Raw genomic sequence first — 14,038 nt, 5'->3', positions numbered from 1 at the left:
GAGACACAGTGCTACCGAGAGTGAAAGAGTTTGCAAAATGACTGGGAAAAATATGTAACCTTTCCCATCCACCACCTGTGCTGAGGGTGGGGGGAGGGAGAAAGAAGGAAAAGCCCAGCGTTCGTCCAACCGTGCTGTTGCAACAGGAAACAGGGGGCCATGACTAACATGACATGATGTGGAAAATAACCGACAGACTCAACCATGACAACATCTCATGGAGAGTGTCGGAGGCTTCGACTAGCAGCAAAGGTGGTCTATCACATGTTTATGCATCAAGCGGTTATCTGTGTTAGATTAGATGGATATAAAGAGTTAGATAAGGACAGTAAGTGCAGTAGATAAGGACATTTACAAGCAGGGCTGGATATTGAACCCCAATACCTTTCTGGTGCTGACCAAACGTGTTCACGGACTAATGAAAACCAGCCATAGTGGTACCAAAAACAGCCAAAAAAAAAAATCTTAATAGACTTATTATTTGATCAGACACTTTTTGCCAGTTTTAGACTCAGAGTTCTTACACATCTGCTTGTGTTTAGACATTTAAAATCTGAAATGAAGCTTCTTACATTAAAGTCCCCTCAAAATCTATCAAAATATGTTTTTCTTCTTGTTCCTACAGTTGAATTTTTGAGCTTCACTCGTGCAGAATGATGTATGTGACGAGTTTGACACCAGAAGGCTGTGTGTCACTTTCATCTGCTGAAAGTGGAAAGTTTCTCTGTGCTCATTAAAAACCTGATTTTAAGGGGGCGGGCCTATGAGAAGGATTTGTGACAATCACAAATAGTTTGGAAACCAATTCTGGTCCAATATTGAACTTCCACAAGCGTGATGTTGAAACCTGATGCCTGCAGTGCACAAACACTGAGAATAGACTTTACACTGAAGTAGGAGACATGTTGTGTCCAGCAGTTAAACTTTTGAAATGAAAAAATATTTGCAAATTTATAGAATCTGGAATTTTTAATGAGGGACATTTTAAGGATTTTAACAAGATAATTTAACTTTTTTTGTGGAAAAACCATATCAGACACAAATTATTATTCAAAGTAGCGTATTTTATATACATCTTAAAACATGTCTGGAGGGGATCTTTAAATAAAAAAAAGAAAACATTTATATTTGTCAAAGTGAGGTGTCGAACAAGTAATGGTTTTTATTTATCGGCGCTGTTATAAAACACTTAAATGATACCCAGCACCAGACACAAATAGAAACAATGACAAAAGATTATTTATTACTTCTGTGAAGCCTATTCATGATGCGCACAGTTAAAAGGTCTTAAAAAGCTTCTCTTCTTGCAAACCTTTATCAGTACTCTACTCTACTAGTACTCCGTATATCCAAGTGTAATTTCAGCTGCATATTTTAGTGATCGTCAAAGGAGTGAGAGCATTACACATGGCTTTGGCTCTCTCGGCCAAAGAGGGAATCCTTCTTGATTACTGGTCGGGGAGCAGAAGGGCGGGGATGGGAGTGGAAGTGAAGCGGTTAAAGGTCTTTGGCATTACAGCTGCAGCGGGTGGGTGGGTGGGTTGGTGGTCGGGTGGTGGGGGAGTTTATGTCGATCTGCAAGGGGACTCCAGAGATGGAGTGTGGGGAGTGTGCGTGTGTGTGTGTATGGAGGGAGGGGGCGAGATGGGGGACGCCCCCGCAGCTCTGCACATATGGATGAATCATGACTCACATCCCTCAGATGCTACTTCTCCCTCGCCACCAAACCTCTTACTCTCTTTTTCTGCCACTCCCTGAACTTAGCAGCAGAAATATTCATCTCTGTACTCTCTGACTAAATCTCGCAGCTGCTGTCGACCGTTGAGGAAAGCTCTGGTGTTGAAAGCATGAAGGAAAAGATTTGCTCAGTTGTTGGTCTGGTTTATGCTCCCTCTCGTGGGCCTCCCCACTTCCCGGCATGCTGCATGTGCTCTGGTATATGCATTAAGAAAAACCTACAGCTAGGCTTCCAATGAGAGGGAAACATGGGTACCATGGTCTAATTCTCTTAATTACACGGTGCCAAACATTCCCAATCACAGATGTTTAACCGTATAGCCAGGCCTGTATAGCACATGCCTTTTAATCAACCCCCTATCGGCAGGACTTGACTTAAAGGCTCTTAGGTGGAGCCGTGTAACCGTTTTTGTGGGTGTGGAGTCTGTAGAACATGTATGATTTAGATTTTAAGCCTAATAAACCTCTTGTGTGTCCTGTGTTGCAGGATGCTGTCAGAGCTGAGAGAGTGGTTCTGGCAGGAGCGGCTGTGGTTTCCAGAGGGCCTGGGCTGGGCCGACCTGGAGGATCGGGATGGACGAGTGTACGCCAAAGCCGGTGATCTGTGGGTGGCCCTGCCCATCGCCCTTATATTCCTCATTATCCGTCAGATCTTCGAAAGGTCAGTCCATTTTTCTCTCCATCTCACTCTGTGTCTTTATCCTGACATTTCGCTTTCTCTTCATTTCCAGATTCTCCTCTGTCCACTTGTCCTTTTTTTCTTGGCTGCTTCTTCTCTCTTTTTTTTATCTGCCCATTGGTCATCTCCTCCTCTGACCAATAATTGGATTATTTTACTTCAAAATGCAGTTTTTATCTCTTGCTCTTTTTTTTGTCAGCAATTATTTAATGTTCCTTACCCTCTGCCCTACTTTATACAAGTCCATGCTTTCAAGTGACTGTTTCAGTAGTACAGTGTTCCTGTTTCTAGTTGCTAATCAGTCGTTTCAGATGTTTTAGGTTATTTAGCAATGTTTTATTGCTAATGCCAATGTCATTATTGTTTTTTTTTATTCGTACGCCTCTCTAGTTATAGAGTTGTAAATTATAAAGACAAACAAACAGTGCTTAACAACATAAATCTGTTTGGATTATTTTCATGTGACTTGAATCACGCGATCATGTATATTACAGCTTTTTAACAACAACTTTTATGATGCTATTAGTCCTTTTTTGCTTATTTTTTTCACAAATTACTCAAAGAGTTTCCCTGGTTGCAACCTCCACTTTATCCCATGCTTCTTCAATTTCCTGCAGTTCCTGATTTCGCTTCATTTCATGTATTTTTTGTCTCATCTGAACAACCGTTTTGTGATTGCAGGAAGGTGGCTACACCTCTGGCCTCTCTCCTTGGGGTGAAAGAGACAGTACGGCTCAAAGCCCCTCACAACCCCACACTGGAGTCCTACTACTGTAACACTACCAAAAACCCCACACAGGTAGATGTTTGCACACACACACACACACACACACACACATGTACACACTCAAAAGACTACTGTGCTGTGTGTGCACAAGAAATGAATCATCTTCGTGTTGTTTTCAGACTTCTATAGCGAGTCTTTGCAAGCAGACCGGCTGTTCAGAAAGACAAGTGCAGCGATGGTTCAGGAGACGGAGGAACCAGGACAGACCGAGTTTGCTCAAAAAGTTTCGAGAGGCCAGGTAAACACACACACACACACACACACACACACACACACACACTCTTTTTAAACATATATGCACACACTGATATAGAGCTGCTGTATAGAGCAGGTTGAAGCAGCTGCCACCCTCGCGTTCCTCTGGCTATATGAGCGCATTTCTGAGGGCAAAAGTAGCCCTCTATTTTTAACATGCACTCATTACAATGCCACTCTGGTGCTACCGTGCCTGTTGCCCCTACTCTTCACACTCAGACACCCAAATCCGACCGTCCACACATCACGCTCATTAGCACGGGGGCCTCTGCAACAGGGGCTCTGTCACTACTGTCAGTTATTTTTACGTGTTAGCATTTGCTGTAGCAGAAGCAGAGCTAAACCAACACCGTGATCCGCTGATAATGCAAGGCCACGGAAGTTAGTGAGTCTCAGCTGGCAGGATTCACAGCATGGCAACAGATGACACCGAAATATATGTACAGAACAGCAGACAGACATTCACGTCTATAAGTGTGCCGTAAACAACAGTAGATAGCATGATACTGTTAGCGTTACTGCAAATATGCAGTTATATACAGTAGTATGTGTAGAAAAACACATGATGATGTGTTAAAGTGTTATTTCATCCCATATGTTGTGTTCAATGTGTAACTCCCCTGTAGTGATTCTCATTACCATTAGCTTCATTGTCATGGTCTTTATATGTGTTTAACAATAGATCCACAAAAGCTTTTTAGGCAACATAAAGGGTCAGTTCACTCAAATGACAAACACTATAATTTACTATTAACAGGTGTCATTGAAACTACATTGGACTGGGGAAGTAATCCCTATAAATATCATTTTGAGCATGTTTGATGGATTACCCACAGTAACAGGAATGTGTTTCTGGGAAGAGATGTTATTTTTTTTTCAACATAATTCTTCAATGCTGTGAGTAGAGTAGAAATGATTTATTGCTCAATAGAAATTCAGTAATGCGAAAGAGGACATGTAATGCTATCTGTTGTTGGATGTCTATGTTAAATATGGTCAAAGTTCCAAAACACGAGGTGAACATATGTAAAAATGTTCCCTGCAAGTCAACAGCCCAGGGCTTCATCCTGCTCTGAAAATGCCGTTTGCAAAGTCACGTTTACTTCCTCATCAAGATGACATCAAATTGTTCGTGCATGCCCACAAACAGCTGCCTCTGGATGTTTAAAATGTCCAATAAAAAATGTGAACATGAACTAATTTATCCTGTATGCAAAAGACATACTTAAACAGTCTTTATATCACAGAATAAACAAATACGTAGACCAATTTAAAAATTGCTACAAGGATCTAGTGGCTGATGTATGCCTATTCTATTTTGGAGGTACCGCCAATGGTACCTGGACCCTCCGAATGTCAAATGGTATTTCACACACTGGTGACATCCTACTACTGTTGTTTATTTACGTAGCCTCCGGAGCCGCTAGAAGTCTGCTGAGGGGCAGCCTCTGGAAACTAACCAATCAGAAGAGAGTTGGCTCATGACAGGAGCTAAAATGTCCTGTTTCAGACAGAGGCTGAACTGAGGGGCTGCATACAGAGCCAGTATAAGATCAATCAGGAGTTTCTTGAACTGTAAAAAGATATGCCAGTAGAGCCCAAGAATATACGTAAATATAGATCTAGAAATGTGCATGATATGTCCCCTTTAACGTATTTATCAGCTGTTTTGATAATCGATCATTTAAGTCAAGACAAAATGCAGAGCAATACCCGATTATAGCTTCTCTATCCTGATGATTTCCTGCTTTTTCTTCTTCGTATACAATAATAAACTGTTTCAGTTTTGGAGTATCAATCCAACAAAACAATTAATCTGAAATTGGAAAAAAAAAGAAAAGTTGAGGCAAATGAAACCAAAACTATCTGGATGGTAAGATACCGCTAAGAATAAGTGGGAGAATATGTTTTGTTTGTAATTAGGTGAACTGACCCTTTAATATGCCATAATGAACCAGAATTAGATGTGTATTTATGTGTCTGATCTATATATGTGTGTAAGTAAAGCTTTAAAGTGGATTGATGTTCTGCATACAGTATGATGCGCGTGTGTGCAAATGTGCATGTGACTGCTTGTTTGTCACTCGCTGGTTATGGTGTGTCTTTCGCTGCGTGTGTGACGGCATTTCTCCACTGAATCAATCTATTGTGTGTGTGCACACAACAGGCTTTCTGTGTCTCTTATTTCCCCCACTGGAGTATCACCTACTCACACACTCACTGTCTCCTATTTCTCTACATCCACCTTTTTTTTTGGTTTTAGTTTATTTTCTGTGGTCTGTGTGTCTGTGTGAAATCCCATTTTTCTCACCACCTGTATGAGAGGCTGCAGTGGGGATGACCCCTCACTGTCTCTGTTACAGGATATTAACAGAGAGGATACAGTCTGACAGCTCTCATTGTGTGTCAGTATGTTTGGCTGTGTGTGTCCTGATTTGACATTCTCGACGTAGTTCACCAGATTTTTCCAGGCCGTTCATTCAGCCTTGCCTTTCTTTCCATCTTGTGTGTTTGTGACTGTGGGCGAGAATTTTTTGTGTGTATGTGTGTGTGTGTGTGATGTGTTTTTTGTGTCTGCTGGTAGAAAATGTGTCTATTGTCTTTTTCCCCATTGACTGAGTAGAGAGTGTGTTTGTATGTGTGTGTGTGTTCTCTTGCAGTTGGAGATTTACCTTTTACCTTCTTGCTTTCATTGCTGGCCTGGCCGCCCTCATCGATGTGAGTACTGCCATGTTAACCTCGACCCCTCCTCCTGTCTCTTTACATCCTCATTTGTCACCTGCCCTGCCATCGTAACTTGACAGTTTCCATGGTAGTTTGTCTTTTTTAGCTGTGATAACATCACCTCTCGCGTTATCAGAAGGGCAGCGTTGACTCATTGCTATGCTGAGTCAGTTGATATAAATACACCTGTCGAGCTCTGCTGTCTCATTCACGTTGCATCTCTCCTTCCAGAAACCTTGGCTGTATGACCTGCAGGAGATGTGGCAAGGCTTTCCTGTGCTGGTACGTCTCTTGGATGGCTGAGTACACTGAATGCATGAAACACAAGGCGCCCTCCTAATACAGAGTTCCATCTAGAGCTGAAAAAAGGAGTAGATTCATCAATCGACAGAAAGTTAGATAATCGGCTCATTGTTGAAAGGATAAGGCTGATTTTCTATATTTTTGTTATTGTAGACAAATATCACATGCAGAGCCAAAACAAAGTATTGTGTGTGTATCCAAAGTCAGATATTTCTTATTCCTCTGTGCCGTAGACCTCTGTTTATGGCCAAAAACTATTAAAAACATGTCAGTGAGCCACACCGCTGCACCAAGTGACATGATCCTTCACCACAAAGAGTTTGGATCACGTTTCAGCCTAAGGAAAGCAGTTCCTTCAAAGGTAAATGCCACTGGGCGTGTGCGGGAACTTCGCTAGCTTGTTGTGCTACAGATCACAACCTCTTGACATTGCGCAAAACTGTAAATTACAACTTTAGTATAAAGTCAACAGCTAATGATTTGTAGCACAACAAGCTAGCAAAGCTCTGTAAACAGAACTGCTTTCTCGCACATTCTCAGTGGTGTCTGCCTTACACGTCACTACTGTCCAGAGGCTGAAAACATGATCGCTGTTATTAGTCTTCGGAGCCGTTTCTAAACAAACTACCATAACATAATCGCAGGAACATGTCACCCAGTGCAGCGGTGTGGCTCATTGGTGTATTTTAATAGTTTTTGGACAACAACAGAGGTCTACAGCACAGAGGAATAGAAAAAGATAGATATTGTTGGTTTGGTTCTGCACATGAAATTTGTTGACAATAAGAAAGACATAGAAAATCACCAGCCATATCTTTTAAATCATTTTTTAAGCAAAGATGCAAAAAATTTGGATTCTCAAATATCAATATTTACCTTTTTCTTTAGTCCTTCATGATAAACAACTCAAATCTTTGGGGTTGTTAGCCAGACGAAGAAAGCTATTTGAATGTGTCAGCTTTTGATGGACATTTATTCACTGCTTTCTGAAAGACTTTTTTAATTACTTGCTGACCTAGTTTGCAATATTTTGGTGCAATATTTTATATTGTGAAAATATATGGATTGTGAAATCAAACATCTGCTTCCTCTCCTGCAGACTCTCCTTCCATCTCAGTATTGGTACTACATGATCGAGCTGGGTTTCTACGGCTCTTTGCTCTTCAGTGTGGCTTCTGACGTCAAACGCAAAGTAAGTGGATTTATCTGCTCTTCCTTAGTTCATCAAGTGGTGGAAAACAAAATACATTTCATGGGAACAGACAGAAAAGATACACAAGATTTCCTGAAAATGAAGCACACTTTTTGCACAGGGCAGTTTTTTCCTTTTATATGGTTATTAAATCAAGATCAAGAAGAAGACAAACTGTTCTGACTATCTGATCAATCTGACATCTGGCTTGGACTGTGAGTGGACATTAGACTGTTGTTACACGTGTGTCTGAATGTGTGTGTGCGTGTGTGTGTGTGTGTGTGTGTGTTTGGACTTTGCTCAGCTTGGGTCAGCTGAACACAGTGGGGGAAATCTTGCCAAAGGGGCACAGTGCGTTCCTGCTCCAACACAATATTCCAACCTAGATGCCTCTTAAGCAGGATTTACTGTAACACACTCAGACCTGCTTAAAATACGCAACACACAAATATATGTTCTCCAAATGTTCATTGCCCCTGCATGAATAGTTTGTCACCCTTTGCCACTTTTTTAGGACTTCAAGGAGCAGATTGTCCACCATGTAGCGACCATTCTCCTCATCAGCTTCTCCTGGTGTGTAAACTACATTCGTGCTGGAACTCTCATCATGCTGGTGCACGACTCCTCTGATTACCTCCTTGAGGTAAATATCTCTCCAGAGCCTCAACTCAGTACTTTTTATTCATTGTATTTTGATTACCTCACTTCCATTTTGGCAAACAAACATGTGACTGCAATCAGCTGACATGTGACCCATGTACCTTCACAACCAGTCAGCTGTTAATGGTAACGTGAGGAACTATATTCAGAATCATGCAAATACAATAGATATGAATGGGGCCACTGTAAATGTTTACCACACCTTTATATATGTTGATGTCATTTATCTCTACCAATAAGAATAATGCCACTGACCCTGTTGACACTTAAGTTTTGATCACAAATAATTTAATGAGTGCTATAAAACTATAACTGAAATAAATTTAGACAGTAGCAGTAAACTTGTGATACACTGCCACCTGGTGGGGAAAACAACACCAAACTACTCAACTAGACACAACAAGTTTCAGATCATTGTTTAGCTGTACAGCTGCAACTTTACTGTTTTGCTTCACTCTCAGTGCTCTCATGGTGTCATTTTTGGTGGCAGCAGGCAGCTGTTTTCAGTGAAAAAGCCCCAAAAACTGTACACTACCTGCTCAACATCAAACAGCTAACAGACACAGATAGCAACTCGCTGGTGAACATCTAAAGAGACGGTATACTTCTCTCAGGAGTCGGTAGAGATCAAAAGTGAGTGGATATTGGACTCACATTCATCGGGTGGACAGAAACATGACTCCAAATGAGTGACAATGTTTGTTGTGTCAATAAGCAACTGTTTGCTAACAAGTTCAACATCTATTAAAAGGTGATGAAATGTCAATGTTGTGCTCACAACTTGTTTCCGCCCCCAAGTGGCCAAAAAATCAGTTATTGCAGGTTCAAGGATGAGTCATATCCTTCTAGCTTTAAGTCAAAACGACGTCTATCAGACAGTTCCTGAATAGAATAACGGTATCTTGATTTTTTTTTCATGTCTGACGTTTTATTCTTCATCACTGCGATTTGAACTAGTGTCACACAAACTGTTTTCTCTTATGATGTGATGTTATGTGAGTCTATGTTGTCTTTTGTCTTAAGTACATCCTAAAAACATTTTGTCAACTACTTGTTTATGGGATTCTGTTGTCTACATTCAGTGCTTGTATTGTGATATTTCTTCATGTCAGACAATGAAATCTGTCCCCATCTTGTTGAATGGTTGGTCTGTGAAAACACCAGGGACAATGATGGAAATAAGTCCAGCACTTCATTGTTCTATCCCTGACAGCGTCTGATGTGTTATATTTTAAATATATCAGACCTAAATCTAAACTACACTGGTTGTCTGCAACTTTCCTGTTGAGCTCATTGTCTTTCTCTTTTCCTCTGACAGTCTGCAAAGATGTTCAACTATGCTGGGTGGCGAAATGCCTGTAACTACATCTTCATTGTATTTGCTGCAATCTTCATCATCACTCGCCTTGTCATCTTCCCCTTCCGGTACATGTGACATCAGCACGGACACAGACAATATATTACTAATGTATTTTATGCTTTTTTCATAACTACTTAGTTATCTTTTCCTAACTCACTCTCTCTCTCTCTCTGCAGGATTATTTACTGTACGTGGGTATACCCAGTGACTGTCTATGAACCCTTCTTCGGCTATTACTTTTTCAACGGTCTTTTGATGGTACTGCAGTGTCTACATGTCTTCTGGGCTGTCCTCATTGTACGGATAGCAGTCCGCTTCCTCACAAACAATGTAAGCAAGCATAAAGAAATCTACATGTAAGGTTCAAGTGTCTGTTTATTAATACAAAAAATAATGGAAATGTCAGCGCTCACATCGTCATCATCCAGCTTAGATTTGTTTGATACATTTTATCAGATACTTACAAAATACTTACAAAAAACACCTTCCCATTCCCTTGAATGAGAAAGAGTGACAAAACTTTTTTGACTGGTACTGTATGTCAGTAACTCTGCTGCCAGGCAACATCATATCTTTATAAGATAATCATTTAAAATTAGGGACAGCAAGTCTTTACGTAGCTATATATAACTTTCATATGATTATTCCTGAGTGGCAAAGCTTACAACAAAAAGTAAAGGGTGGAAAAAAGTTGGAGAAAGTGTAAAGGTGGGAGAGAGGCAAACCAGATGCTATTTTCAGTTTTCAAATGAATATAGTATCTATTTTATCTATTTTTTAAAATAATTTAGAAATGAAACAATTAATAGATTAGTCTATCATCAGAGAATTAATCAGCAACTATTTTGATATTTGAGTAATTGTTTCAGTTATTTTTCCAGCAAAATTACCATAATTTCACTGTCAAATGTGACTACCTGATGCTTTTGTCTGTCATATTTGAAAATAAAAAGGATATTTTTGGACTGTTGGACAGATAAAATGACACTTTTTTCGAGGTTTTGTAAAATTATAACAGGGATTTTTCACTTTTTTCTTACATTTTAGACTAAAAGATTAATCAATCAATCGATAAAATAATCTGCTGATGAGCTTTACATCTCTTGGATCTCTTTGATGATTTCAAGTCAGTTGCAGGTGGATTAATTATTCAAAACAGATTATAAAACTGTATAAATACCTACAAAGATGAAATAAAATATACCACAAAAAAACCACAGGATAACCATAAATATAGGTACATTTAACATAAGAATATATTCTATAAAAGTATATATTCATGTATGCAGCTGGACAGTTTGAGATTGTCCTGACGTTGGCCAGAGCTCCAGCACAGTTTGGAGCGGAAGGTCTTCTTGATTTATGACGTGCTTCTAAACGGCCTCCTCTCCTCACACTCTCTCTCTTTTTTTTCTCTCTTTCAGGAAAAAGTGGACGATGCAAGAAGCGACAAAGATGAGACAGATGAATCAGAAGAGGAAGAGGAAGTGGAGGTTAAAAAGGACATGAAGAAAAATGGACCGGTGCAGAATGGCTACACAGTCTACAACAACAACCACAGCAAGACCGAGTGAAAGCAAACAAGTGTCAGGACGAAAGAGTGTGAGAAGGACTCATATCCCTCGGTGGGGGAGCGGGAGGGAGGGATAAAAAGAGAGAAAGAAGAGGGGATGTAGGTGAGGAATGGGGCAAGTCATTCCCTAAAACCAAGGAAATTTGACACTGTTACTTTCGCACAACGTGAAAAAAACACACTCACACACAACTCATTTTTAGAGGGCACAGAGATCTAGCGGATGATATACACACTACATTAAGTGGCATGGCTTTTTCGCTTTGTCATCAGAGAAATGTATCATTGTCAGTGTGTCCCCAAAATTTCAAAGAGGCAGGGATGAAAATGGAAAGTGTGGGGAGGACACGAGGGAGGGGGAGTGATGCTGCTTCTACTATAGCTTTTCTTGTTCTAACTGTGTGCCTTATAGCCTTTTTCCATTGGCACTTTTGGCCGTGCCGAGTCAAAAACCACGCCGCATTGATTTGCAATTCCATTACCGGTTTAAACGCACTAATTCGCGCCCGAGATGGACCATCTCCGAGTTCAGGGCAGCGAGCAATGAGATTTTTAGGAGTAAGGGGTCAAGGGTGTGTGTCGTGTAGGATGCTGTTAAAGTGGGTGTGTGTCGTGTAGGTCTGCAAGACTGCAGATAGACCCTTCTTGTTGTAATGGAGATGCAAAAACCTGCCGCGTGGGGCTGACGGAGTGAGTCAAAATGAGTCAAGCCAAGCCAGCACGTGTATGGAAAACCCCCAGTAGAGCCAACTAATGGCCATTTTAAAGCTTTCTGCTATACTCATGTGTTGCTTTATTCCACTGTACTTTTCTTTTCTACTAAAAGAACAAAGTAAAGGTGAGTTTTATGAAAGTGAGGCAATAGGGCATTTACTTCCCTAATATTTCTGTCTATGCAATAAGTGTTTGTTCAGCTATTGCGATGTCTTTGCACAAACCTACAGTGTCTCTTATATGATGTAATAACTCGCAGTAAGATTGTGTGCCTGCTGCTGCTTTTACAGTCTATAAAGTCGTCTGCCTCGTGAGCTTCACAGCAAAATTTGGTTTCAGTTTTGTAGATAAACAGCATCTTAAAGAAAAATCTTAATCCAGCATAGCTCATTGTGTACAATCCTTGCTTCCACAGGAGATGTCTGAGCCGCAAAGCGTGCAGTTCTCAGTTCTCTGCTTAAATAGTCCCACAGTTTCAGCGCAAACACCGCAATAGAATCACAGCTTCCTGCTAGCTTGACAGAGCTGAATGTTTTTCCCTCTCTCTGGTTTGGCTGAAGCAGTTTCATCCAGTCGAGTCATGAACCGTGCTGATGATGCCACCCACTGCAAAGCGATGACGCTCAAGAAAAAAAATTCTTTGCGAAGGTGGATTGCTCTGTTGAAATGCAGGCGAAATAAGGACCACATTTGTTCAGACCACTGCCTAGTAGCCCAGGTTATGTTTGTTAACCCTGGGTGAGAATTTAAGTGTTGATCTAGATGAATGATTTTTGGTATGATTCTGTGTATGAAACAGGTTTACAGGTGTGTTATTTCATGTTAGTACCAAGGAGGTAAAACATATTGAAATCAGGCTTTTAGCAGTTCAGTATTTTGAGGAATTGATGAAATGATGAGTGTTGCAGTTTTGTTGTTATGCTTTAAAGTTTTTTTTATGTCAAGTGCCTTATCTGTAATGTATGGGAAGCTCTCTCTCCTTTCTTCATGTCCTCTTCTGTTCTTCTCTGTCTCCACTTCACATCACAGAGCCAACAGCAAGACAAGCATGTCCTCACTCCCCCACTTTTCTCCTATTCTTACCTGTTCTCATAAATTACCTTCCTTCCAAACATAGCCCTCATTCCACCATCACCACGTTCTTTTATTTTTTACTAACCCAGACCAACCAGCAACCTCTCTTCCCCAGTGATACAGAAGAATCAGCTGTGTCCTGATTACAGTGTTATTATTGTTTTTTTTTTTGTTTGTTTAATGATGCCTAAGTATTGTTATTAATAATAAAAGCAAAGATCATGAATCACAATGACAATCATGTGAAGTTCTCTTTTCTTTAAGCATCATGCAAGAAACCACACACATTAAATATTTAAGTTGGTAAATTACAACACGTCAAAATAAAAAATTTGAGCTGCTGTGATTGATTGCCAAAAAGTTTTTCTTCTTGTTCTTAAAGTGTTTGACCTTTACTGTGCTGAATGATGTAGGTGCAGAGTTTGACACTAGAAAGCTGTTTTCGCTTTCATCTTCTGAAAGTGGAAAGTTTCTCTGTGCTCATGTACTGCCTGATGAGTACTTTTACTTTTGATTTTAAAACTTCTGCGCTTCCCCTCAAGTAGGCTCATAGTATGAATGCAGGTATTTTAACATATTGTTAGATATTACTAATTTTACTTGTGTGATGCCAAATCCAGTGTGTTTTAACTGTACTGTAACTTCAAAGTAGAAGAGTAAAAAACAAAGTAAAGAGTAAAGAAGCATTAATGCTTTCATTATTAAACCACAAACAAATCAGAGGCTGTAACGTTTCACACAAAACAACAGTCAGGTTCCCACAAGAATACTGAAAGAGGTCTTCCTTAGTGTAACCATTCTTCCTGTTCATACTGATTATTAAAAGATCCCCTGCAAATGCTCTTTCAATGTAAGTGATGGGGGCTGAAATCCACAGTGTGTCCACACAGTCATTTTATGCAAAGATGCATTTAAAAGTTAAGCTGAGGCTTCTATGAGGCTTCAGCAGTCTGAGTTAGTCATATCAAGTGGATATACTT

General features: G+C 40.2%; 1 protein-coding gene across 1 annotated transcript in view; it reads left to right on the top strand.

Annotated features, from left to right (window-relative positions):
- cers2b (ceramide synthase 2b) overlaps window positions 1-13,296 on the top strand; it is a 17,979-nt gene extending 4,683 nt beyond the window's left edge. The window contains exons 2-11 of the mRNA XM_067601390.1: window positions 2,225-2,398; window positions 3,098-3,215; window positions 3,323-3,441; window positions 6,119-6,176; window positions 6,414-6,464; window positions 7,585-7,677; window positions 8,192-8,320; window positions 9,656-9,762; window positions 9,874-10,027; window positions 11,122-13,296. Of these exons, the coding sequence (XP_067457491.1) occupies window positions 2,226-2,398; window positions 3,098-3,215; window positions 3,323-3,441; window positions 6,119-6,176; window positions 6,414-6,464; window positions 7,585-7,677; window positions 8,192-8,320; window positions 9,656-9,762; window positions 9,874-10,027; window positions 11,122-11,271 (1,152 nt within the window). The 5' untranslated portion in view covers window position 2,225 and the 3' untranslated portion in view covers window positions 11,272-13,296. The remainder of the gene's footprint in view (window positions 1-2,224; window positions 2,399-3,097; window positions 3,216-3,322; window positions 3,442-6,118; window positions 6,177-6,413; window positions 6,465-7,584; window positions 7,678-8,191; window positions 8,321-9,655; window positions 9,763-9,873; window positions 10,028-11,121) is intronic.
- The last annotated feature ends 742 nt before the right edge of the window (window positions 13,297-14,038 follow it).

This window comes from Thunnus thynnus, chromosome 10 (assembly GCF_963924715.1).
Source record: "Thunnus thynnus chromosome 10, fThuThy2.1, whole genome shotgun sequence".
NCBI lineage: Eukaryota > Metazoa > Chordata > Actinopteri > Scombriformes > Scombridae > Thunnus > Thunnus thynnus.
The sequence above is the reverse complement of the archived record's forward strand: the minus strand, read 5'-3'. Positions and strand labels throughout refer to the sequence as shown.